Source organism: Pseudorasbora parva, chromosome 15 (assembly GCF_024679245.1).
Source record: "Pseudorasbora parva isolate DD20220531a chromosome 15, ASM2467924v1, whole genome shotgun sequence".
Classification (NCBI taxonomy): Eukaryota; Metazoa; Chordata; class Actinopteri; order Cypriniformes; family Gobionidae; genus Pseudorasbora; species Pseudorasbora parva.
In genome coordinates this window covers 22,363,411-22,391,088 of record NC_090186.1, presented here as the reverse complement: position 1 = coordinate 22,391,088, position 27,678 = coordinate 22,363,411, and the positions used below count along the sequence as shown (strand labels likewise).

The following is a 27,678-nucleotide window of genomic DNA, read 5'->3' as shown; positions in this document are numbered from 1 at the left end:
CCCCGGCGAACATATATCTCCTTGTCCGCCCGGAAACGTAGCGGCTTGGGGATGTTCGCGCCCTCTCGTGAGGGCCCCGGGGCAGTCAGTTCGGTTGCTACCTGCCGGTTATCCGTTACAGGACACCGGGCTGACCACCCAGGAAAATCCAGAGACCAGCCTCGAGAGGCTGGTTCCCTTAGTAGATTTTCTGGCAGCGTGGAAACTTCTGCCGAATATCTCAGAATGGGTCCTGCTCACATTATAAAAAGGGTTCGGGTCATACCCACCCGTGTTCAGCAGGGTTACTCCTACGGTAGTAACCCCCGAGCAGCCTCTGGTCATGGAACGAGAGGTACAGACTCTTCTGCGAAAAGAGGCTATACACGGGTCCCTCCCCTCTGCAGAGAGTCGGGCTTTTACAGCCGGTACTTCATAGTTCCAAAGAAGGATGGAGGGTTAAGGCCTATTTTTAGATCTGCATCAGCTAAACAAAATGCTCACGATAAAACAGATCGTGTGTCACGTCAGGTCCGAGGACTGGTGTGTCACAATAGACCTAAAAAATTTATACTTCCACATCTCCATCCTTCCGCAGCACAGACAGGTCTTCAGGTTTGCTTTTGGGGGCGAAGCTTACCAGTATTGAGTGCTGCCATTCGGCCTAGCTTAATCACCCCACACTGTCACCAAGTGTGTGAATGCAGCTCTGGCTCAGGTGCGACTCCAGGGCATTCGCGTGCTCAACTATATCGACGATTGGCTGATGTTAGCATAGTCGAAACAGTGGGCGTTCAGCATTGAGATGCTGTTCTCGCCCATATGTGAGTGTTGGGGCTAAGGTTGAACGGAAAGAAATGTGTGCTGGCACCTATAAGCTGCAGAGTACTACTTTTCTGGCGGTAGTCTGGGACACGAAAATAATGTTGGCTCGGCTATCCCCTCCCAGGATAAAAACGATCCTGGATACCGTGAACCAGATAAAGCTAGGTCAGTCACTCACTGTGAAACACTTTCAGAGAGTGTTAGGGCTGATGACAGCAGCGTCCAACGGGGTACCTTTTGGCCTGCGGTACATGAGACCCTTACAGTGGTGGCTCAGGACCAAGGGGTTCTCCCTGAGGGGAAACCCTTTTTCGCTTGATCAAGGTCACGCGGCGCTGCCTACGTGCCTTAGTGAAGTGAAAAGATCCTTGGTTCCTGTCCCAAGGTCCAGTTCTGGGGGCTCCTTGTCGTCGCGTAACGCTAACGACGGATGCCTCCCTAACTGGCTGGGGAGCGGTCATGAGTGGCCGCTCGGCCCAAGGTCTGAGCGGCCGTCAGCTCTCCTGGCACATAAACCAGCTGGAGCTGATGGCTGTGTTTCAATCATATAAAATCAAACACTTCCTCTCAGACCTGCGGGGCCGCCATGTGTTAGTTCGGTCAGACAACACTTCGGTGGTCTCGTATATAAATCACCAGGGGGGGTTGAGATTGCGTCGGGTGTGGAAGCTGACGCGTCATATGCTAACATGGGCCCACGGCAAGATGCTCTCGCTCAGGGCGATGTACATCCCGGGGGTCCTGTATGTAGCAGCAGACTCCCTGTCGAGGCAGGGAGTGATGCCGGGAGAATGGAGACTCCACCCGAGGTGGTGGAGGAGCTGTGGATCCGCTTTGGGCGAGCCCAGGTGGATCTGTTTGCGTCTCGAGAGACGACACACTGTCCAGCATATTTCTCCCTCACGCATCCAGCCCTGCTGGGGCTGGACGCAATGGTACAGACGTGGCCGAGGCTGCGTCTGTACGCCTTCCCCCCTCTGGCATTGCTCCCAGGAGTGCTGGAGAGCGTCCGCCGGGACGGGGTTCAGCTTTTATTGGTAGCCCCGCTCTGGCCGGGCCAAGTATGGCTCGCCGACATTATGTCTCTCCTAGAAGGTCCTCCCTGGAAAATCCCAGTCAGGAGAGATCTTCTTTCGCAGGCCGGGGGGGTCAGTACTGCACCCGCGCCCGGAACTGTGGAAACGGTGGGCTTGGCCCCTGAGGGGGCCCAGTTCATAAACACGGGTCTATCTACTGAGGTGATAGAGACCATGTTGCACTCCAGAGCACCATCCACAAGGAGACTTTACGCACTCAAATGGAGAGTTTTTGTCGCCTGGTGTACGCACCAGGCTTTGGACCCTGTTAACTGCCCGTTCGGTTCAGTTCTTGAGTTCCTACAAGAAAAATTCTCCGCAGGGTTATCTCCGTCAACACTGAAAGTATATGTGTCGGCGATATCTGCTTATCATATTCCATTAGATAATGCATCATTGGGGAAACACCCTTGGGTCATGCGTTTCCTTCGTGGTACTTTGAGGCGCAGACCTGCGGCACGCTCGAGGGTGCCTACTTAGGCAGTGGCACCCTCTTGTCTGGAGTTTGCACCAGGAATGGTAAAAGCATTTCTCTTCCCGAGGGAAGGATATGCTCCCAAGGTCCCGACTAATGTGCCGGGACCACTAATGCTGCAGGCTTTCTGTCCGCCTCCGTTCACTAGTCAAGACCAAGAGAAGCTAAATCTGCTATGTCCGGTCAGGGCCCTAGATGCATATGTCCACAGGGCTGCCCTGTGGCGAAACTCAGAACAGTTGTTTGTGTGTTTTTGGGTCCCCGAGCAAGGGAAAACCGGGTTCAAAGCAGATGCTTAGCAAGTGGATAGTCGAGGCTATTTCGCTCGCTTATGAGTCGGCCGGGCATCCTTCACCAATGAGGGTCCGCGCCCACTCCACTAGGAGTATGGCTGCCTCTATGGCTCTTATTTCGGGAGTTTCATTGTCAGAGGTATGTGATGCGGCTGGGTGGTCCTCTCCGCATACATTTGTGAGGTTTTACAATCTAGATGTAGCCTCTACACCGGGGTCCCGGGTGTTTCTGGGTTGATTCACACATACAGACATTTGGGACTCTGGCGGCGTGGGTATTGAGGTCCCCTAGCGTTTCGACGCAGCTCGAAGTTCCCTCGAGATAGGGAACGTCTCAGGTTACGTATGTAACCATGGTTCCCTGAGAGGGAACGAGACGCTGCGTCGAGATGCCATACTCCCGGCATGCCTGTGATCGATTTGTTCGACTTTTCCAGAAGCTAGTGACTGTTTGGTCCGGGCATGCTTTATAGCTTCCTGGTCGATGACGTCACCCGCCCGTGACGTATCGTCCCGCTATTGGACTGATTACACAAGTGCTTCATGACATGGCACGCAGAGGCGTCCCCTAGCGTTTCGACGCAGCGTCTCGTTCCCTCTCAGGGAACCATGGTTACATACGTAACCTGAGACGATTTTTGACTTTAGACAAAAATATCTATCTTCTGGCAGTCAACCGTGCGCGTCTACTTACGTCAAAAGAGTGACCTCTGACCTGAAGCATGATGTATTGATGAATGTGGATATGCAGAGAATAGAGGAAAACAAAACACTGGTCACAAATTTGAATTCAAAGACGATTTTATAAAAGAGAAGAGCTTGATTATGTTGCCCAGAGAGGCATCGCATCACTCAGGTCACTCTCTGGTCGCAAGTCGTCTGCCATGAGCTGGTTATTTTAGTCAATAAAGTTATAAATATGGATATCTATATCAGTATCTATATCAATTACTATATTAACTGTTTATTAGTACTTATTTCACATAGTAATTATAGTACCAATATTAAAGCTTTATTTGTTGTGCTCTGAAAATAAATGAACGTCTTATGGGTTTGGAACGACATAAGGGTCATTTTAAGAACTTACATTTTTGGGTGAACTAAACGTTAAAAATTAACAAAGTTCAATAAATACTGTAATGTATTGCTCATTGTTAGTTCATGTTAGTTAATACATTACAAGTCTCATTTTTTAACAGTAGTTAAAGTCTTACAACTCACATTACATAAATTTCTTCAACACTTCCCATTCAGAACTGAACCAGTCCTCATGGGATGAAACAGTCTGTGGCTGAACCTGTTCTTCTTGCGTGGCCTTCAAATGTTTTCATAAAGATCTTTCTGTGGAAGAAAAAGAAAATCTTCTTGACCACCCCATTTACATACAGGAATATTAGAAACACGTTTCAATACAATGTTCCCTTATCGAGGGAACTTCCCACTGCGTCGAAACGCTTTGGGGATGCTCCCTAAGCATCAGCGAATCTGAAGCCTGAATAAACACTAGTCCAATCCGATTGGTCGTGCGTGATGACGTCATTGTGACGGCGTACCCGGAAGTATAAAAGGGGGGCCGGCGCATAATGGCGGCAGTTATTGCTCTTCAGCATAGCGCTCTCTGTTTGGTCTGTCTATTTACTGTTGTCTGTCCAGTTGCGAGTGTGTGTGTGAAAGATTTATTTAAAAAGTATGGAAGAGAGAAGGAGTGCATTTAGGCAGTGTGTGCATCCGTGTCCCCGTTACATCTCGGGATCGGATACACACCTGTTATGTGTGCAGTGTCTGGGTGTTCAGCACGCTCGGGCGGCTCTCGAGGGAGCCGCCTGTGAACACTGCGAGCTGCTGACACTCAGACTGCTCCGCTCTCAGCTGGCCGTGTTCGATGAGACCGGCCAGCCTCGTGAGCCCCGTGGTTCTGGACCCGCGGTCGCTGAGGCGGCTCGGCGTCGCAGATCATGGGGCTCACAGCGGGACTTGTCAGAGGGTTTCGGGACTGCCGCGGCACTTTCCCAATCCTCCCCTGACAGTTCCGACGATCTTCCTCCCCGTGTGGAAGCCCGCTTGGCGGCATCTTCCCCCGGGTTGGAGGGTCCGATGCTTGAGCTGTCTGATTCTGAGGAATTAGATGTGCTCAGCATCGAGGCGGGTGACGTTAAAACACCATACACACTGCTTCACTCATAAAATAAGGTGCTCAGGCAGTCCCCGAGGGGGCTGCCTGTAGTAACCCGGTGTTCTCCGTTCCCGTGCGGAAGCCCGCGATGCGGCTCTTCCCCGGGAGGGAGAACCAGATGCTTGAGCGATCTGATTCCGAGGAATTAGATGTGCTCAGCGTCGACGGAGTGAAGCAAACGAGAGCCCGCCACCTTTTAATGCAGGCTCGATCTCGCGTTGCCGAGGCAGCGCGTGCATTAAGGGTCTGCAACAGAAGTGAACACACGCTATATGTGTACATGTGATACTGTTTAGCGAGGCTTGCAGTCAGCCCCTGAGGGTGCTGGCTGTGGTCGTTGAGAAATGTCTCGTAGCGTACAGAAACGTGCGTTTTCGAGTGTTTCAGCCTCGCGCCTGTGGCTTTCATCTCGAGGGATGAAAGCCAAATATGTTGGGAACGATTCGAATCTCGCGTTGCTGAGGCAGCGTGTAGATGACGAGTAGTTGAATACATATTTAAACAGTATGGTCTGGTGATTAGGGCTGCATTTAATTCTGAGGAATTTAAATTAGACATTATCTGACTTTGAGGAGTTAGATATGTCTATTCAGCCTATCATTCAGCATGTTCACGTGATGGGTGATTATGGTGGCATTTATTTCTGAGGAATTAAATGGGATTTATCTAACTTTGAGTAGTTAGATTATCAGCCTATCATCCCAGTTGTGTTCACTATTTGGGTGTTTTTGGTGGCATTTAATTCTGTGCAATTAAATGGGATTTATCTGACTTTGAGGAGTTAGGTATTTCAGCCTATCATCCAAATTGTGTTGCTCCCGGGGAGCGTTCGAGATCGCCTCCTCTGTGGAGTCTTCTGGAAGTCGATGCTGCGATCCGCCGTCTACGACGCTCGGGCCACATTGGCTTCCAGCGAACGCATGCTGCTCTAGCCGCCTCTAGAAAGACTGCAGCTGGGCAGCAAACGCGTTCGCACACCGAAAATCCTCCCCGACTAAGCCCTGCCGGGTGGCCGCTTCAGGGGGTCGGGCAGGAGGCTCGGTGGGTACCAGAGACCAGCCTTGAGAGGCTGGTTCCCCTTGTAGAATATATCAGCGCATAGTCATTATGCTCCTGAATATATCTGTTGGGCCCTGTGTACCATGGGCAAAGGGTGCAGACTGCAGTTCAGTGTTCCACCACCGGGGTTCATCGGTGTGGCCTGGATAGTGGTGTGCCCAGCCCAGTGGCCTGCTGGCCAGCCCCCTCTCCAGAGGAGCGATCGAGGTCGCTTCCTCTGTGGAGTTTTCTGGAAGTCGATGCTGCGATCCGCCGTCTATGACGCTCGGGCCACATTGACTTCCTGCGAACACATGCTACTCTAGCCGCCTCTAGGGAGACCTCGGCTGGGCAGCGAACGTGTTCGCACACCGAAAATCCTCCCCGACTAAGCCCTGCCGGGTGGCCGCTTCAGGGGGTCGGGCAGGAGGTTTGGTGGGTACCAGAGACCAGCCTTGAGAGGCTGGTTCCCCTAGTAGAATATCTCGGCGCATGGTTATGCTCCCGAATATATCTGCTGGGGCCCTGTGTACCTTGGGCAAAGGGTAGAGACTGCAGTTCAGCGTTCCACCACCGGGGTTCATCGGTGTGGCCTGAATAGTGGTGGGCCCAGCCCAGTGGCAGGTAGGGAACAGGAAGTGTGCTCCCTGAGGGTAAAGGAGGCTATATTGTGTATCCCTCCGCCAGACAGGGAGTCCGGCTTTACGGTCGCTACCTCATGGTTCCCAAAGAGGATGGAAGGGTGCGTCTATTATTAAATCGGAGGTACTTGAACCGTTCTCTGAGGAGATTCAGGTTCAAGATGCTCATTTTCCCATCGTGAGTCAGATCCAGTCCGAGGACTGGTTCGTCACGATGTATCTAAAGACGCATATTTCATATCTCCATCCTTCCTGCCCACAGGAGGCCTGAGGTTCGCTTTCGGGGGCGAGGCGTACCAATATCGGGTTCTTCCCTTCGGCCTCACTGTTAAGCACACCACTGTGAAGCACTTTCAGAGAGTGCTGGGGCACATGGCAGCAGCGTCCAACATGATACCGTTCGGCCTGCTACACATGAGACCCCTCCAGTGGTGGTTGAAAACCAAGGGGTTTTCCCCCAGAGGGAATCCTTTTCGTATGATCAGGGTAACGCGCAGATGCCTTCGTTCCCTAGTCATATGGAAGAAACCTTGGTTTCTGTCCCAGGGGCCAGTGTTGGGAGCGTCCTGTTGCCGGAAATCCGTTTCAACAGACGCCTCCCTCACTGGTTGGGGCGCGGTCATGGACGGCCGCTTTGCGAGGGGCCCATGGGAGGGCCGTCATTCCTCCTGGCACATAAATTGCCTGGAGATGATGGTGGTCTACAAAGCTCTCAGGAGCTTTTCTCCCGGACCTCCGCGGCCAACATGTCCTGGTGCGGACAGACAATACGGCTGTCGTAGCGTACCTCAATCGCCAGGGAGGGGTAAGATCGCGCCCTCTTTGCAGATTGGCGCATCTAATCCTCCTGTGGTCCCAGGGGAAACTGTTGTCCATCAGGGCAATGTATGTCCCGGGGGTTCAAAATCAGGGAGCAGACATCCTGTCGAGGCAGGGGCTGAGGCCCGGGGAGTGGCGGCTCCACCCCGAAGTGGTGGAGGCCATATGCGAGAGGTTCGGCCCAGTGGAAGTGGATCTGTTTGCGTCTCGAGAGACGTCCCACTGTCCACTGTGGTTCTCCCTCACGCATCCAGCCCCGTTGGGGTTGGATGCCATAGTGCAGACGTGGCCGAGGCTGCGTCTGTACGCATTTCCCCCGATTGCTCTGCTCCCGGGAGTCCTGGAAAGGGTCCGTCGGCAGGGGGTCAGTCTACTTCTGGTAGCACCCCGTTGGCCGACGCGAGTTTGGTTCTCAGATATCATAGCCCTGCTGGCAGGTCATCCATGGCAGATTCCTCTGAGGAGGGATCTCCTGTCTCAGGCGGCGGGGACGATATTCCACCCCCGGCCGGAGATTTGGAACCTTTGGGTATGGCCCCTGAGGGGGCCAGGTACCTAGAGGCTGGCCTGTCGGCAGACGTGGTAGAGACCTTACTCAGTTCCAGGGCTCCGTCCACAAGGAGACTGTACAGCCTCAAGTGGAATGTGTTTTCCACTTGGTGTAGGGGGCGTGAGGTGGACCCAGTTAACTGCCCAGTGGCTTCAGTGCTGGAGTTCCCCCAAGATCGCTTCTCTGCGGGCCTAACCCCGTCCACACTCAAGGTGTACGTGGCTGCCATTGCGGCTTTCCACACTCCTCTGGGTGATGGGCCTCTGGGTAGGCACCAGTTGGTTGTACAGTTCCTCCGTGGGGCTCGGAGGATGAGGCCTGTGGCTCAGTCCAGAGTTCCAACCTGGGACCTGGCAGTGGTTCTCGAGGGGTTGGCTGAGGCCCCCTTCGAGCCACTGGAGTCAGCAGAACCGAAAAATCTGACCCTTAAGGTGGCTTTTCTACTCGCCATCTCCTCTCTAAGGAGAATGGGGGATCTCCAGGCCTTGGCAGTAACGCCGACTTGCCTGGAGTTTGCCCCGGGTGGAGTGAAGGCCATCTTACACCCTAGGCCGGGCTATGTGCCTAAGGTCCCATCCAGGGTGGTCAGGTCTTTGGTTCGGCAGGCATTTCATCCTCCGCCTCACGTGACGGCGGAAGAGGGGAGACTTCACCTACTCTGCCCGGTCAGGGCACTCAGGGTGTATCTGGCGAAGTCCGCACAGTGGAGGAGATCTCAACAATTGTTGGTGTGTTTTGGCTCACCCAAGAAGGGGTTGCCTGCGTCTACCCAGACAATCAGTAACTGGATTGTCCAGGCAATAACCATGGCTTATCAGGTGCGCAGTTTGCCTTCACCTGTAGCCGTGAGGGCACATTCCACCAGAGGCATGGCCTCTTCGGTGGCCCTCCTTTCTGGGGTCCCCTTGCAGGATATCTGCGAGGCGGCGGGGTGGGCTACTCCACACACTTTTATCAGGTTCTATAGCCTGGATCTCCCTGCGACGCCTGGCGCGAGGGTGCTCCAACCCTAGTTGTGCCCGGTCTCCGGCTTCACACTAGGACAGGCGCTACCCTCGGTGTGGCCTAGTGGGTACTCGTTCCCCAAAGCGTTTCGACGCAGTGGGAAGTTCCCTCGATAAGGGAACGGCTCGGGTTATGTATATAACCCTTGTTCCCTGAGAGGGAACGAGCACTGCGTCGTACCGCCACACCTCGGCACGCCTGGAGCGCATGCTTCAGAGCAAAAAACTGCCGCCATTATGCGCCGGCCCCCCTTTTATACTTCCGGGTACGCCGTCACAATGACGTCATCACGCACGACCAATCGGATTGGACTAGTGTTTATTCAGGCTTCAGATTCGCTGATGCTTAGGGAGCATCCCCAAAGCGTTTCGACGCAGTGCTCGTTCCCTCTCAGGGAACAAGGGTTATATACATAACCCGAGCCGTTTTCCAGTATAACAATCTATTCTTATACAGTAACTTTCTATTACATAATTGTAATATTATACATCATTTAGATTCATATATGTTGCAGTTACATGAATGCAAATTATAGAAGTTTATATTTTAGCTATATTTTACTACATTAGAGCAATTGCAAACTCAAGTTCACTAAAACATTAACTCTTTTAAAGTGAGTTGGCACAAAATAGATTATTAATGATCACAAAAGGAACATACCGGTAAACAAATCACATTACATTTATTCTAACTTTTGCTTTTTGTCGGTGTCACACAGCTTTAACGGTGTCACACACAATCGTTGTATAACGTTATCTATGCAAACCATGAGTTTTAGGGTTTAACTTAGTTACCAAATTACATAGTTAAACAACAAGAATAGTCGTTTTTTACATTTCATCATTTAGTAGACGCTTTTATTCAAAGGGACCAACAAATCATATCAAAGAGACCAATCATATAGTTTAATAACTTTAATACAAATATAAGCATTTTTCACTTGTTTTTGCACATTAAATACTTGTAATTTAATTTTTGCACGTGCGCAGCATAATTAGGTTTAACAATACCTGTACGTTACCTAACAGTAAGGCTGTGGCACCAACATGATAACAGAAACGAACAATTTACAAATCTTTTAGCAAATCTTGCCATTACATAAGTTAACATTTGCATTAAGAATGACATGACAAACAAAAATCTTACCTGGAGCTCGACACTTTGCGGTCCCGCTGGGAGGCAATCATATCACGGAGACAATGAACCCGCGATTGATTTCCGCCTGGCCGTGGCGCGTTGATGCATGTGCAGTTTACGATGACCAAACCAAGGCTATTTTTGAGTGTTTATTTTTTTTTTAATATTGCTGATATTACTGTTATCAAATAGTTTGTATAGGTAGAACATTATGAAACAAATATATGGGAATATACTGCAATTATATGCAAAATAGACTATATTAAATGTAATATAAAGGAATAAAGAAAACTAACGCCTTTTTAATATTGCTACTGCAATGTATGCATTCACCTTGTATGGCTATATTTTAACACATACAATATTTAGTAATTAAGATATAAATATTATTACAGGTAATATCCATTAAGTTGTATCCTTTGTGTAGCCTTACTGTATATTGAATTTCCCATATTAATGTGAATGCATACATGTACACACACATAAACACTTTTACAGAATGAGTTACAACAAATTTCTTCTTCCCATCATGCTTTACTTCTGGTTTAAAGGAGGTTAAATGTTAAAATTATTTCATGTGTTTTTGCTCAATTTAATAGAGGGAGATAGGTTGAGATAGTGGAGATAGTGAGGTTGACGTTTGGCCAAAAACCAATAAAACTTTGTTACTTTTATTAAAAATAATGTCTGTGCACTTTTCAGCAGTGCACTTAGGAACATGCCGGTGTGCTTGACTTGTGTTATTGTTAACTGTATATGTGTGTGTGTGTGTATATATATATATATATATATATATATATATACCAGAAGTAAAGCATGATGGGAAGAAGACATTTTTTTTTTTTTTTTTTTTTTTTTTTACAGTGTAGGACATATATGATTGAAAATACATGAATATTGTACAATTTGTATATGTGGTTTTTGCAGCATATATGATCCTTATAGGTTTCTGTTGGAACATATAAGAATCACAAGTTTTTAGCGAAACCTTTCCATATGGGAAGGCCTTCTCTTTTCCCCGAATGTTAGCCAGGTTCACTCACAGGTGCCTCTCCGTGGCCACCATTGCTACCATCTATCAATTGTGTCCATGGTTTGTTTAGTGGCCCGGAGAGCCAGGTCTGTGGTGCGCCGGAGTCTGGCAGTAGGGCAGAAGGGCTGAGAAGGCTTAGTTAACTCAACATCTACCCCCTCATCAGCCACCTTTATGCTCTTCCTGGCCTGGCTGGATCGGAAAATGGAAGTAACAACACATCTTCCTCGAGCACTGAGCAGAACCGAGCTGCGAAGTACCCTCCATATGCTTGTCCCTCTTCTACTCAGAAGATTCAACTCAACATAACCCTAATTTACAGGAGTAGTTGCTGTTGCGTTTAGTCAATAAAGACAAAAATTCCTGTGAATAACTTCTTACAAGTGAGTAATAAGTATAAGTGTCACTCAACACATAATGTACTACTGCGCATAAAGCCACAACTGTAACATTGCTTTAAAAATATATAACATTTAACTTTGTAGATGTTTAGGAAAATGTTGGAAATGTTTAGGTACCACCAGCTTTGATTAATTCTACATTAAAATCGATTCACTTACAAATATCAAGATTTAAATGAAATTATTTATAATAAATACTCTAAAATCAAATGGCTTCATCTCTAAAAAAAAAAAAAAAAAAAAAAAAAAAAATACTTACATTCTTGAGATATTGACCATAATTGCAAAAGCATCTTGGGGAACTGTTGTCAGGCTTGTCTCGTAGAGACTTCTAGAAATTAAAAGATAATAACAAATACATATAGATTTGTCTGATAATTAAAACTTTATTTAAATGTATATACATTTACATATAAAAAATGTTGAACATGCAATTTCAAAGAACATCATTAAAATAAATATATTCCTGCTCATTCTCAAGGGTTCATAGACAATTGGAAAAGCTGCTTGTGGTGCTGCTTTTCTCTTTAGTCATTTGGCACAGTCTTAGAGCTAAATCTTGGCTATCTGGGGCCAATATCTTTTTTGTTTATGTTATAGGTTTACAAAGCGAAAAAGCCCAAAGTGAACCCTAAAGGGACTGACCATGTCCCACAGAACACACTGTTCACCATCTGCCCTATTGTAGTCCAGCCTTTACTTCAGAGACAAATGTACTCACTTTGTAACACACATTATAATGCTCGCCTAGCTGCTACACTGTAAAAAAATATTTCCAAGATTTGTTATCACAACATTTGTTTTTTTGTCAAATCAACTTAGATTCAGTAAGGTTGTTCAGATAACATAACATTTTTAGTTGACGTTGATTAAACTAATGGCATAATGGCAATACACTGACATAATAAAAAAAAAAAAAAACATTAGTTGATTCTACTAATAGAGATAGTTCACTTCACTAGTTCACTGAGACATAATCCCTGCGCAAGTGCGCATGCGCGGGAGTGCACCGCATGAACTTGAACGGGAAGGCGCAATTTTCTTCCCCAGTTTTATGGAGCTAGAAATATGACTAAATGATCTGAATTTGAATTGTATAAATCTGAATTATTGACAAGTGTAATCTAACAAAATTGAATATTATGTTGCATTTTACATAGTTCTGAATTTGAATTTTTTAAAATGTTGAATATAGAACCTTTGAAATTGAACACATGAAATGTTTTTATGTCGAAATTGTTTAGACATGTATTTTCAAACAGCAGATATTTTGTTCTGAATTAATCGACTGGAAATATTCAGTTTTTGAAAATACAGATTCAAGATTTCAGATGAAGAAGAAATTCAGATCATCAAATTCAATATTCAAAAATTCAGATCATCAAATTCAATATTCTAAAATTCAGATCATCAAATTCAATATTCTAAAATTCAGATCATCAAATTCAATGTTCTGAAATTCAGATCATCAAATTCAATGTTCTGAAATTCAGATCATCAAATTCAATATTCTAAAATTCAGATCATCAAATTCAATGTTCAGAAATTCAGATCTTTAAATTCAATGTTCTGAAATTCAGATCATCAAATTCAATGTTCTGAAATTCAGATCTTACAGAAAGTAGGCCAGAGGTCATCTGGGAAGAGTAAAGGATGTCAGAAAAATCCAACGGAGCACCATATCTGATCATTTCATTTCCTATTTGTAATGGAATAAAGAGAAAAGATCAAACAACCTTTACTTTTTTGTTTATTTTAGATTAATGCACAGAAAAAGAGATTTCGGCTAGATTTCTCATTTTTCGTGTGGTTTACCACACAATTAAATAAGGTTGGGTACTGATTAATATTTTATATATCAGATAAACATTTTTTCTGTGAAACGGGTTAAGTTGCACAGAAAAGTTGCCTGATCTAGGACCTGCCGGGTACAGTTTAAGAAGCGGTAGTCTTCTACTGCTATAAGACTACTATTTTGTTGAACAGACCTGGGCTGAATCTGAAATCGCCCCCTATACCCTCAATACCTTTCAAAATCCGGCCTATCAGGTAGAGTACAGAGTAAATTGTATGTACTGTACAGTGTATTGGGGGGATTTTTGGTGGTATAAATATATTGATTTTGAAGTTATATTCTCATCAGTGTTCTATCAGTGTTCTATCAGCCTACTTAAATCTGCATATTTGTGATATTAACCCCAGGGCGTTATGTCATTTTATAAAGGCCATTTTTTAAATCTTATTAAATGTATGCATTTCATGTTCAATTCTTACATTTGATTAATAAATGCAGTTATATTAGTAAGACACTAGGGCTTTTACCAATCAAATTAATTAATTTAAACTGCAAAAATAAAACAGCAATGAATAATGTTATGAGATTGATGTTCTAAATGTTTGAATATACAAATAAAAAAATGCAATGATACTTTTAAACATGAAACTAAACCGCCAATAGGTGGCAGCAAGTGATCGTCTTAATGAGTGAGTCATTGAGTCGTTCATTCAAATGATTCATTCAAAACGCTGATTCATTCAGTTCAAAACACCGCGCTGAGTGTTGTTCCTTTGGAACTATATTCGTTGGTGAAATCATAGTTGAAATAGAAAAAAAAAAGTTTTTTGAGTCTAAAATGTAAGTACCTAATAATGAATTATGCTACACAATTCACGATTGCAATGTAGCTATTTGAAATCGTTTAGATTGCTGCTCACTTGTTTTGATTTCTCCACGAATGTCTCACAAAGAGACAGGCAGCGCCAGCCTCAACGCGACTTTGTTACCAGAGATACACTCCATTATCAGTCGCTGTTTACATTGAATATAATAATAAATAAATTATTATCTGGTTATTTTAATGTTTTATTTGTCCTTTCGGGAAAGTAAACCCCTCTTTGATTTGTCCCAGACAAAGATAATGTGGAGCCCTTACAGTCAGCCCTGTGTGTTCATTCATGACTTCTCTCGTGCTTTAAAGCGGAGGTGATTGGTTCATGTCGTGAGGGCCGCCGTTTGTTTGAACCGTGGGCTACAGTGATCTGTGAATGTCACACCATAGACTGTTAAAAAATAGGTCACGCCAAATCAGAGCATTTCCCATTATTATTGTTAACAACTTCACCCCCCACCCCCAAAAGAAAACTCATCGGATCTACATTCATTCAACTCCTTCAAGTTAACTATATTAGTGGACTAAAGTAGGGAATAGTGAGGGTTTAGGGGGGCGATTTTGGATTCAACCCTGGAGAACGACAGATGACGTCAAATGCTGAGATTTTCTTCACTAATCAGCGATTTGTAAATCACGCACGAAAAATGAGAAATCTAGCCGAAATCTCTTTTTCTGTGCATTAATCTAAAATAAACAAAAAAGTAAAGGGGTTGTTTGATTTTTTTCTCTTTATTCCATTACAAATAGGAAATGAAATGATCAGATATGGTGCTCCGTTGGATTTTTCTGACATCCTTTACTCTTCCCTGATGACCTCTGGCCTACTTTCTGTAAGATCTGAATTTCAGAACATTGAATTTGATGATCTGAATTTTAGAACATTGAATTTGATGATCTGAATTTTAGAACATTGAATTTGATGATCTGAATTTTAGAATATTGAATTTGATGATCTGAATTTTAGAACATTGAATTTGATGATCTGAATTTTAGAACATTGAATTTGATGATCTGAATTTTAGAATATTGAATTTGATGATCTGAATTTTAGAACATTGAATTTGATGATCTGAATTTCAGAACATTGAATTTGATGATCTGAATTTTAGAACATTGAATTTGATGATCTGAATTTTAGAATATTGAATTTGATGATCTGAATTTCAGAACATTGAATTTGATGATCTGAATTTTAGAATATTGAATTTGAAGATATGAATTTTAGAACATTGAATTTGAAGATATGAATTTTAGAACATTGAATTTGATGATCTGAATTTCAGAACATTGAATTTGATGATCTGAATTTTAGAATATTGAATTTGATGATCTGAATTTTAGAACATTGAATTTGATGATCTGAATTTTAGAATATTGAATTTGATGATCTGAATTTCTTCTTCATCTGAAATCTTGAATCTGTATTTTCAAAAACTGAATATTTCCAGTCGATTAATTCAGAAAAAAATATCTGCTGTTTGAAAATACATGTCTAAACAATTTCGACATAAAAACATTTCATGTGTTCAATTTCAAAGGTTCTATATTCAACATTTAAAAAAAATTCAAATTCAGAACTATGTAAAATGCAACATAATATTCAATTTTGTTAGATTACACTTGTCAATAATTCAGATTTATACAATTCAAATTCAGATCATTTTGTCATATTTCTAGCTCCATACTGTTTCTTCAGAACCAAGGAAAGATGGTTTATGGTAAGTAATTTTAAAATTCAATAGCTTTGTTGTCTGGTTTTTGTCTGAGGTTACTTTAATAGGCAGCGAAAAGTCAGGAAATGGTTTAAATCTATAACGTAAGTTACATTTCACCTCAGAAATTCCGGAGAAAAAAAAAAAAATAACGTTATATGACTCGTTTCCACTGAGGCTATTTTAAAATAGTTTGTTTCTTATTTCATCTTTATATATTGTTACAGTTTAGTTAGAGTGTTAGTGAAGTGTTTCAGCGTTAAATAACCTCTTTTTCGTCATGGTTTAAACATGTTCTGGTTTGAAATATAATGCATTAACGTTAAGGTAACGTTACGTGACCTCCAAGACAAGGCAACGGCAAACGTTATACAAGAGATTTAATCGTTATATACTAATGCTGTTGAAGAAATACGTGTTCAAATGAATCCTTTTACGTGGTATTTCAGACTAGCTTGAACCTGTTCTCCAACACATAAACGAGACGTCAGACTGCATCATGTTCTCTGCCTCAGAACAGAAGCAAGAAAAGACGGTTTATGGTACGTTAAGTCATTTTAAAATGCATTGTCTTTATTGAATGGTTCTGTCTTAGAGTATTTTGATTTATTTCCTAGGTGGCGAAAAGTCAGAAAAGTGTTTTTTAATAATTTTGCCGTTTCAATTGAGGCTATTTTAAATTACAGTTGGGTTTTCTGTCATCTTCATAAATATTGTTTAATAAGGTTGTTATGAAAGCTTTTGAACATTAAAATTATCCTGTTAAATCATAATATTTTATAGTTTACTCAAATGCGTATTGCATTCTTGTTTTAAAATGCATCCAGGTAACATAATTATATAAGTCTTAATAATAAAGACTGTTACTTGTTACAATGATGCTGTTGAAGCAGTAAGTGTGTGAATTCATTATTTGATGTGATATTTCAGCATTTGAACCTTTATGCCAATATATGACACAGACCACACCTAAACGAGGAGCAGTTTCTTCTCTGCTTGGCGGTTTATGGTAAGTAAAATTCAATGTTTCTATCTCAACTTCTTCAACAAGAATATGTGGATACCAAAACTCACCAATGCAAGGGTTGAATTGTTTTTAAATTTTTTTTATTATTTTTTAGATCGCAATTAAGAGTGCATAATTAGGATTATATTTAAGATTTTGATATTCTTCTGTAATGGCGTAGGTTTATACATGATTTACCTTACAAATCGAATTAAATGGTACACATTACATTCCAAGATGAATGTTATAAGCAACGCAAACTTACAGCATATGCATACGAAATTTGAGATGTGCTCCACGCATATAAATGAAAACAGTACAACACAAAACTCTATGGGCCCTATTTTAATTATATGAGTGCATGGTCTGAAGCTCATATAGAGATGGGAAGTGCAGTTCTATTTGGTGAACCGATTCTTTCAGACAGTTTCATTTCAATGAAACAAAAGACAAGGATCACACCAAATATTGCTTTCCAAGACTTTAAAAGATGTACGGTTTGTTGTCAAGACTTGCGGACGATTTACTATTTCATTTCCTCGATTTATAAATTGTGTGGACAGTTTAGCAAATCAAGGGAATTAAAGAGTAAATCGTCTGCAAGTCATACAAACTGTACACCTTTTAAAGTCTTATAGAGCAATATTTGGCATGATCCTTGTCGTTTCATTGAAACGAACTGTCTAAAAGAATCAGTTCATTAAATAGAACTACACTTCCCATCTCTAATGAGCTTCCACCGTAGTAAAATCGAAAATGCCCATGAATGATCGCTGAAAAAGAGTTGGAAACCTGTAAATGTGTAAGCTGTTGGACTTAAAGACTTAGTTGTTTTGTTCCTTCCTGTGATCACAAATGTATGGAAGCAGGTGCTTTTTATGTAAAATACCAGTTTGATTTAGCATGATTGATGTGCACTCCTGACTAGTAATGGGCAATATGAACGATATGCAATATAAACTATACAAAATTGGCTTACAATAGAGATTTTAACACAATAATAAACTTATTCTGAAGCAATATTCTCAACAGTGTTCAATCAGCTTTGATATATTTTAAATCTGCATATTTGGGATATTTTTAACTTTTAAAAAGGGCATTTTTACCCTAATCTTATTAAATATACGCTATTCTTCAGGTTTCATATTACATTCTAAAACTTAATCTATACATTAAATTAAAATAAGACACTATAGGGCTGTTACCAGTCAAATTAAATAATTTACACTGAAAAATTACAACTGCATTAAAGGGGGGGGTGAAATGCTGTTTCATGCATACTGATCTTTTTACACTGTTAAAGACTTGGAATCCCATACTAAACATAGACAAAGTTTCAAAAGTTAAGGTGGACGTTTGATGGGAGTATTTCTTTGTCAAAAATACTACTTCCGGTTAGTCATAAGTTTCGGCAAGTTTTTTGAGATCATGCGTCCCCTTTGACGTTAACGGGGGCGGAATTTCCTTGTATGGGCCTTACGGACAATTCTACCGGAAGCGCGTGAGAGAGAGCGAGGGAGAGAGCGAAAGCAACAGGCTACGCCCATCAAAGCGCTGGCTTGTAGGATGCTAAACAGGTGATATAACCAGTAGCTACTGACTTACCCACTGATAGGCCGGCGGTCGATCTGTATTAGCACTTTCCTCACGCGACGGGCGAATCACTTTCCTCACAGAGCGACTCACTTTCCTCACGCGGCGGGCGAATCACTTTCCTCACAGAGCGAATCACTTTCCTCACGCGGCGGGCGAATCACTTTCCTCACTGAGCGAATCACTTTCCTCACAGAGCGACTCACTTTCCTCACTGCAGCGCGCTGCTGCACACGTCATTATTTAGCTCCGCTCACACGACACGCCCCCACCCGCTCGGCTTTTTTCGGAAAGACTCGGAACAGCGCATCTTTCTTATATAATTATAAAAAAAATAAAGACTTTTCGGAGATATGCAGGATGCAATGCTACTCTATAGGTACTCAAGATTGACATGACACTGACTGAAACTGAGTGTTTCACCCCCCCTTTAAATAATGTTATGAGATTTGTATTTTTGTATAAACAAAAGAAATGTTGAAAAGTATATGAAATTAAACCAACAGTAGGTGGCAGCAGTTGGGTCTTAAAGGGTTAGTTCACCCAAAAATTAAATTCATGTCATTACAGTTTTTCTCGATTGCTTAAACACATTTCTTGAAACTATGCCTCATATTCTCAAAACTATAAACACAAATCCATAACTTCTCACCCAGTTTCCCAAACAACCTATTTTCAGGTCAAAATGAAGCTCTACACTCAAAACCATTCACTCTTGCTGAAAAACCAAACTTTGCCCTCAGACAAGACACACAAGCCCTCAAAAGCACACACACTACAACCAAGTCTAACACACTGGTGCAATAAATTCAAAACAACATTTCCAAAACTGGTAAGTTATGTTACTTGTGGTTCCCCTCCTCACAAACCTTTTCACATGATGAACAAAAGACACAACCAATGGATACATTGGCACATTTTTATTCATTCATTCATACTACACAGTACAAAAAAAAAAAAAAAAATGTATTCCACCTCAGCCTCCCGTCTTTGGTCTGGGTCAGGCCAGAGAATCTCATCCACATCACAGGCTATATTAGCCCTAGCCTGGCAGCGGCGGTAAAATCCTCTTGCATGCCTGATCCACCCCTGGCAACAAGCATATAAGGTTCTCGATCATACACTTTCCACTAGTGTTGTAGTCAAGACCACCTAAACCGAGACCAAGACAAGACCAAGACTTTGAAGGGCCGAGACCAAGACAAGACCAAGACTTTGAAGGGCCGAGACCAAGACAAGACCAAGACTTTGAAGGGCCGAGACCGAGACCGAGTCAAGACAGGCCGAGACCGAGTCAAGACCAAGACCAGTGCATGTCCCCACACTTATGATAAAATGTGGAATATGCATATGATTGGCACTTCTCTCGTATGATCAACTAAACTGGCTCTAATTTCATCCGAGACTGCTTGTCTTCCTCCTCCTCCTCCTCCTCCTCCTCCTCCTCCTCCTCCTCCACCTCCTCCTCCTCCTCCTCCTCCTCCTCCTCCTCCTCCTCCTCCTCCACCTCCTCCTCCTCCTCCTCCTCCTCCTCCTCCTCCTCCTCCACCTCCTCCTCCTCCTCCACCACATCCTCTTCCTCTCCCTCCTCCTTCACCATGTCCTCTTCCTCCTCCTTCACTACATCCTCTTCCTCTCCCTCCTCCTTCACCATGTCCTCTTCCTCCTCCTTCACCACCCAAGTCCTCTTCCTCTCCCTCCTCAACCTCTTCCTTCATTTCTTTGTGGATCCATTGTTCCAAAGCTCAAATGAACTGACTCTGGCACTTTTATGTATCTTGAAAGTTCTGATTGATGTGTGTTAAATTTTGACTCTTAGTGTTTTCACCTGGGTAATTGTGTGCTAATTGAGCTGAAACTATGCTGACTTGAGAGAACAATATTGAATGCTAGTGCTTTCTAAATGACCAGATGGTCTAGGCAATGAGAAATTAAGGGATTTGTGTGTAGAGTTTTGCAGTGACAGTTCAACAAATCTGACTCATGTGTCAAAACAGGGAATAGTGTTTATAGTTTAGTGAAATGGGTGTGCTTTTTGATAAATGGCGTTATGGTTTTGAAATTTTAGTTCAAAAGCCTGGTTATAGTGTTTAAGCAATCGAGAAAAACTGTAATGACTCTCCCTAATGTCGGTCCACACCCGTAAGACCTCCGTTCATCTTCAGAACACAGTTTAAGATATTTTATATTTAGTCAGAGAGCGTATCTAAGTGTATGCACACTATACTGTCCATGTCCAGAAAGAGAATAAAAACATAATCAAAGTAGTCAATATGTGACATCAGTTAGTTCATTAGAATCTCTTGAAGCATCGAAAAAAATACATTCATGATTCAGATCCCGTGTCAAACTGCCAAACTGCTGAAATCATGTGACATTGGCGATCCGAACAAAAACAAACGCGTTAAAAACAAACGCGGAAGAGAAGACAATGCTGAATAAAGTCGTAGTTTTTGTTATTTTTGAACCAAAATGCATTTTGGACGCTTCAGGAGATTCTAATTAACCAACTGATGTCACATATGGACTACTTTGATGATGTTTTTATTCCCTTTCTGGAAATAGACAGTATAGTGTGTATACACTTAGATACACTGTCGGACTAAATATAAAATATATTAGTGTCTGAAGATGACATACATTTCATTTTTGGGTGAACTAACAGGTTTGATGAGTAAGTTATTCATTCAAAACTGATTCATTCAAGAAAGAGGCAGTTGTTTACAAACAGGTCATTAAATCTTTGATTCAACCGATTCATTCAAACACTGAATTATTCAGTAACTCACACTGTTGTGAGAGGCGTTATGGTTCTGCTGTTTGGAACTTTGTTGCTTGGAATCTTTGTTTAAAACTATTTTCACTGCTGAAATAGAAAAAAAAAACACTCAATATTGCATCTAAAATGTAAGTGACTAAATGTTAATTAATTGTTTTTGGAACTGTCACATGAAATCACTGCCAATCGTGATGGTATTCAGGAAAACAGCACATTTGGTTGTGATGACATTGTTTAACTGTATCATGTTATAAATATAAAAACTTCACATTTGTTTGATTTCTCATTGAGAGGCTGCATGAGCATGAGCTTTCCAGAGCCGCGAGTCGTCTCAGCAGACCTTCCAGAGCCTCGTGTCGTCTCAGAAGACCGTCCAGAGCCTCGTGTCGTCTCAACAAACCTTCCAGAGCCTCGTGCCATCTCAGCAGACCTTCCAGAGCCTCCCCTTCCAGAGCCTTGTGCCGTCTCAGCAGACCTTCCAGAGCCTCGTGCCGTCTCAGCAGACCTTCCAGAGCCTCGTGCCTTCTCAGCAGACCTTCCAGAGCCTCGTGCCGTCTCAGCAGACCTTCCAGAGCCTCCCCTTCCAGAGCCTCGTGCCGTCTCAGCAGACCTTCCAGAGCCTCCCCTTCCAGAGCCTCGTGCTGTTTCAGCAGACCTTCCAGAGCCTTGTGCCGTCTCAGCAGACCTTCCAGAGCCTCGTGCCTTCTCAGCAGACCTTCCAGAGCCTTGTGCCGTCTCAGCAGACCTTCCAGAGCCTCCCCTTCCAGAGCCTCGTGCCGTCTCAGCAGACCTTCCAGAGCCTCGTGCCTTCTCAGCAGACCTTCCAGAGCCTCGTGTCTTCTCAGCAGACCTTCCAGAGCGGCGTGCCTTCTCAGCAGACCTTCCAGAGCCTCGTGTCGTCTCAGCAGACCTTCCAGAGCTGTGTGCCGTCTCAGCAGACCTTCCAGAGCCTCGTGTCGTCTCAGCAGACCTTCCAGAGCCTCCTGTCGTCTCAGCAGACCTTCCAGAGCCTCGTGTCGTCTCAGCAGACCTTCCAGAGCCTCGTGTCGTCTCAGCAGACCTTCCAGAGCCTCGTGTCGTCTCAGCAGACCTTCCAGAGCCTCATGTCGTCTCAGCAGACCTTCCAGAGCCTCGTGTCGTCTCAGCAGACCTTCCAGAGCCTCGTGTCGTCTCAGCAGACCTTCCAGAGCCTCGTGTCGTCTCAGCAGACCTTCCAGAGCCTCGGGCCTTCTCAGCAGACCTTCCAGAGCCGCGTGCCTTCTCAGCAGACCTTCCAGAGCCTCGTGCCGTCTCAGCAGACCTTCCAGAGCCTCCCCTTCCAGAGCCTTGTGCCGTCTCAGCAGACCTTCCAGAGCCTCGTGCCTTCTCAGCAGACCTTCCAGAGCCTCGTGCCGTCTCAGCAGACCTTCCAGAGCCTCCCCTTCCAGAGCCTCGTGCCGTCTCAGCAGACCTTCCAGAGCCTCGTGCCTTCTCAGCAGACCTTCCAGAGCCGCGTGCCTTCTCAGCAGACCTTCCAGAGCCTCGTGTCATCTCAGCAGACCTTCCAGAGCCGCGTGCCGTCTCAGCAGACCTTCCAGAGCCTCGTGTCGTCTCAGCAGACCTTCCAGAGCCTCCTGTCGTCTCAACAGACCTTCCAGAGCCTCGTGTCGTCTCCAGAGCCTCGTGTCGTCTCAGCAGACCTTCCAGAGCCTCGTGTCGTCTTAGCAGACCTTCCAGAGCCTCGTGTCGTCTCAGCAGACCTTCCAGAGCCTTGTGTCGTCTCAGCAGACCTTCCAGAGCCTCGTGCCGTCTCAGCAGACCTTCCAGAGCCTGGTCCCGTCTCAGCAGACCTTCCAGAGTCTCGTGCCGTCTCAGCAGACCTTCCAGAGCCTCGTGCCGTCTCAGCAGACCTTGCAGAGCCTGGTTCCGTCTCAGCAGACCTTCCAGAGCCTCGTGCCGTCTCAGCAGACCTTCCAGAGCCTCGTGCCGTCTCAGCAGACCTTCCAGAGCCTCTTGCCGCCTCAGCAGACCTTCCAGAGCCTCGTGCCATCTCAGCAGACCTTCCAGAGCCTCGTGCCGTCTCAGCAGACCTTCCAGAGCCTCGTGCCGTCTCAGCAGACCTTCCAGAGAACCTCCCCGAGAGGGCTCCGCCTCCTGCCCCGAGTCCAGAGAGGGCTCCGCCTCCTGCCCCGAGTCCAGAGAGGGCTTCGCCTGGTCATCGGCCCGGCCTGCACCATCCTGGCCTCCTGCTCTGCCTGAATCACCAGGCCCTCTTCCACTACATGGGCCTGGCCCTCCATCCCGCCCCCGGGTCCGCATCCGCTCCACCTCCCTCCTGGACAGTTTTAGGAGCGTCTGGAAGCCGCTCCTTTGAGGGGGGCCTATGTCACAATTCACCAGTGTGAGTGCCCATGATCACAACCAGAGGGCACTCCACCCCGGATTGTCACTCCATCACAAACTACATTACCCATAATCTTTTGCCTAGGACTCATTAGCATTCACTGTTTGCACCTGTGTCTCATCACCTCATTACCTCTGCCTATATAGACCTTACTCAGTCATTCAGGGCAAAGTCTTGTTTAGTGTCACAACTGTATTTCCGAGCGTTTCCCTGGTTTCATGTATCTTGGTCTTTGATTTCTTGCCTTCTCCATGGATTACCCTTTTGCCTGTTCCTTCTGTTTTGTTTGTCTTTTCGGACTGCTTGCCTGTGTATGACCTTTTGCGTGTTTTATGGACTACAACTTTAGATTACCCTTCAATAAATACTGCATTTGGATCTTCAACCCAACCTTCTGTCTCAGAGCAGTTTGTTACACCTATATTTAATAAGATTAGGGGGGGGAATGTCCTTTATAAAAGCTCAAAAGCTGACTGAACGCTGGTGAGAATATTGCTTGATAATAAAATATATTTCATATTTAAATCTATTTAAAAAAAATACTTTTTCGGACAAGCAAATGTTTTACTCGGACAAGTGAATGACAAATTGAATTGTCTGAAGGACAAGCACATGAACAGGTTTAATGTCGAGCCATGCCATTAATTGTACTATAGATTATTCACATATTATTCTGATGCAGGCAGGTCTCTGTTTGAAATTGATTCATTGTTAGCCTACAAATGTTTTGTAAATTTGTGATTTTGTAATTCATAATAATTTCCTTTTTCTCTCATTCCACTGTAAAGGAAGAGGTGTATGGAATGGGAATGAATGTTGGAATCGTGGTGGTCACAGAGGAGAACACTGCCAACCTCATCCCAAAGGAAATTGATGTGGCTATGGTTTTAAATGTGGCTAATTTAAAGGGTTAGTGTACCCAAAAATGAAAATTCTGTCATTAATTACTCACTTTCATGTTGCTCGACACTCGTTAGACCATTGACACCAATGAAATTTCCTCTCTCAAGACCCATAAAAGACACTAAAGGCACTCAATACAGTGGTTCTACAATAATTTCATGAAGCGACGAGTACTTTTTGTGCGCAAAAAACACTAAATAATAACTTAGATAGTGATGGGCCGATTTCAAAACAGCTTTGAACTGTTATGAATCAGTGTATCGAATTAGCGGCTCAGATCGCTAAAGTCACGTGATTTCAGCAGTTCGGTTTGACACATGATCCAAAACATGAATCGATAGACTAATTCATAATGGTTCAAAGCTTTGTTTTGAAATCGACCCATCACTATACAAGTCGTTATTTAGTTGTTGTTTTTAGCCTCATAAAATCATTATAGACAGACCCTCCAGGATTTCACAATATTTTTTTGTGATTTTTGCAATCAAACTTACTGATTTTTATGGTGGTAATTTTCAGAAATGTGCGCAAAAATTTGCGATGTTTAAAAAAAAAAAAAAGAGAATAATTAGGATACCACATTCACCATTATATCATATGTATTATGATAGATGCACAATAGTCATACATGACAATAGAACAAACAAAAGACACAAATCTTGTTTATTTTGATAACTTATAAAAAAAGGCTAGCCCAGTGGTGTACTATGTAGCTTTAATAACATGATCGCTTAGGGCGGGAAATATCTAGGAAAAGTAAATCTCAGCGATAAGCAATTGCCTAATATAAAAAAGTTCTCAAATAATTAATTAATCAAGTAAACAGCCGGTAATAAAATAAAAATTATTAAGCAAATGATAGGACAATTAAATACAACATGCAGATACAAACAGTGCTTTTTTTAAAGACTTTTTTTAAAAAATTTAAATCAGGCTACTTTTTGTTTTTTCCAGTTGTTATTTGATGGTTAGCCTATAGGCTATATTAGGTTGCTTTCACTTTAAAGATTACTGCCTACAGTAAAGTGTATTTGATTTTGATTGTTCAAGAGCATTAAGCCTATATAGAACCGATCTGTACGGTTCTATATAGGTTGTGTATTTTTTGTGATTAATCTGCTGTGAAATTACAAATTATGCAGGATCATAAAAATGTGACATTTTGCTGATTTTGCGTCGTATTCACTAAAAACTGGAGGGACTTTATAGAGCCACTCTAGTGATATGGGCTTTGTAAAAACATCTTTAGTCCCTTTTATGGGTCTTGAGAGAGGAAATGATAATGGTGTCAATGAAGGCCTTTCTGAGCGATCGGATTTCAACACTAATATCTTAATTTGTGTTCCAAAGATGAACAAAGGTCATGTCAGTGTCGAATGTCGTAAAGGTAATTAATAACATATTTTACTTTTTTGGGTGAACTAAACCATTAAAAGATGTTTTAACAATGTCTTTATGGTCTGAACATCACTTCAGGTCAAATATGAAGCTGTATAAATATATACTGTACTTGTCAGAAAATTCAATGAAGACATTTTTTAGAATGTTATAATAAATGTGAATGTTAAAGTATTGGCTTATTTGTGCTCCGTTATTCCAGAATTAGTTTTAAAAAAAGGTTTTGTCATGTTAACTTGTGTTGGAAGTTTATTTAACTCAAAATTTTAAGGCAACCGTGTAAACTTCTTGGGTAATTGTTACAACAAACTATATGTAGTTAAGCTTACTGCACATTTTTTGTCATGTTAACTTGTGTTGAAGTTTATTTAACTTAAAATTGTAAGGCAACCGTGTAAACTTCTTAGGTAATTGTTACAACAAACTATATGTAATTGTTACAACAAACTGTATTTAAACTTACTGCACATTGTTCGTTCATATAATATTACATTAAGTTGATTGAACTAAAATTTGTAAGTTAACTTACTCTCTTTGATTGATTGGATAAGATGATGCAATATTTAATCTTAAGTTATGAAAACTATATTTATGTTAAGTTAAAAAATAATATTTAATTTAAAGAACAAGATATTAGTTGAAACAAAATCACTCATTGTAATAACTTACATTTTTAGTTTTAATGAACGTAAAATTTTAAGGCAACCAGGTAACTTACTTTTTCGAATCAAACTAACAAATCATTTTTTACAGTGTAGCATAAAACACCCTCAATTGATTTAAATTATTAAATCATTACAAATTAAAAAGGATAAGGAGAACAAAACGAACCTTTAGTAACCTTATAAAAAGGCAAAACAAACGATTTAAAGACACAGCAAAACAGAACAAACACGTTTTATTTTTAAACAAGTTCTGCACCCGCAAAAAAATTAAATGTCCATTTTAAACAGAAAAGTTTAATCAAAAGCAAATAATGTGTGATTATATAATAATTGAATCAAAAGCAGAGATGTATGGACAGTACCGCCGCTGGCAAACAACAACCAACCTTGATTTTTTTGCTTCTAAATGAAACATGGTTAGAAGAAAACTGTAGTACAACAGTCCTCAATGAAGCAGCCCCCCCCCCCTAACTTTAATTTTATGAGTATTTGCAGAGCAGTTAGGAGAGGTGGGGGTGTTGCTGCTCTTTTTAAAGATGTCTTTCAATGTAAGCAAGTGTCATTTGGTGAATATTTGTCTCTAGAATATCTGGGTATTGTGTTAAAAGGTGCTTCACGCATTTTGCTTATCATTGTTTACAGGCCTCCAAAGTACTCTCCAGCCATTATTGAGGAATTTACAAAACTGTTATCAATAATTTCCTCTGAGTTTGACAGTTTTACTATTGCTGGGGATTTTAACGTTCACATAGACAATGCAGAATACAGTACAACAAAAGAGCTCATAACTGTTCTTAACACTTTTGATTTGACGCAGCATGTAAATGGACCCACACACAATCGTGGACACACTCTAGATTTACTTATCAGTAAGGGTGTAAACATTTCATCGATTGTTATCAAGGATGTGGCACTGTCTGATCATTTCTGTATTTTCTTTGATATATCTATCTCTCTTGCCATTGAAGCTATATCTGTCTCTGTAAAAAAGAGATGCTTAAATGAGAACACTAATGTGCTGTTTATTAAGGCTATATCGCTAACACCAAGCATATCTGCAGACTGTTAATTTTCTCCTTGACTCCTTTATCTCAAAAGTTAAGAGTGTAATTGATGATATTG

General features: G+C 42.8%; 1 protein-coding gene across 8 annotated transcripts in view; it reads right to left on the bottom strand.

Moving 5' to 3' along the window:
* The window catches only part of tshr (thyroid stimulating hormone receptor), a 258,468-nt gene that overhangs the window by 99,251 nt on the left and 131,539 nt on the right, over positions 1-27,678 (bottom strand). For 5 of the 8 annotated variants that reach the window (XM_067417380.1, XM_067417385.1, XM_067417382.1 and 2 more), the window contains exon 2: positions 11,705-11,776. The exons of the other annotated variants lie outside the window; for them this stretch is intronic. In XM_067417380.1, the coding sequence (XP_067273481.1) occupies positions 11,705-11,776 (72 nt within the window). The remainder of the gene's footprint in view (positions 1-11,704; positions 11,777-27,678) is intronic. 8 annotated transcript variants of the gene reach the window in all.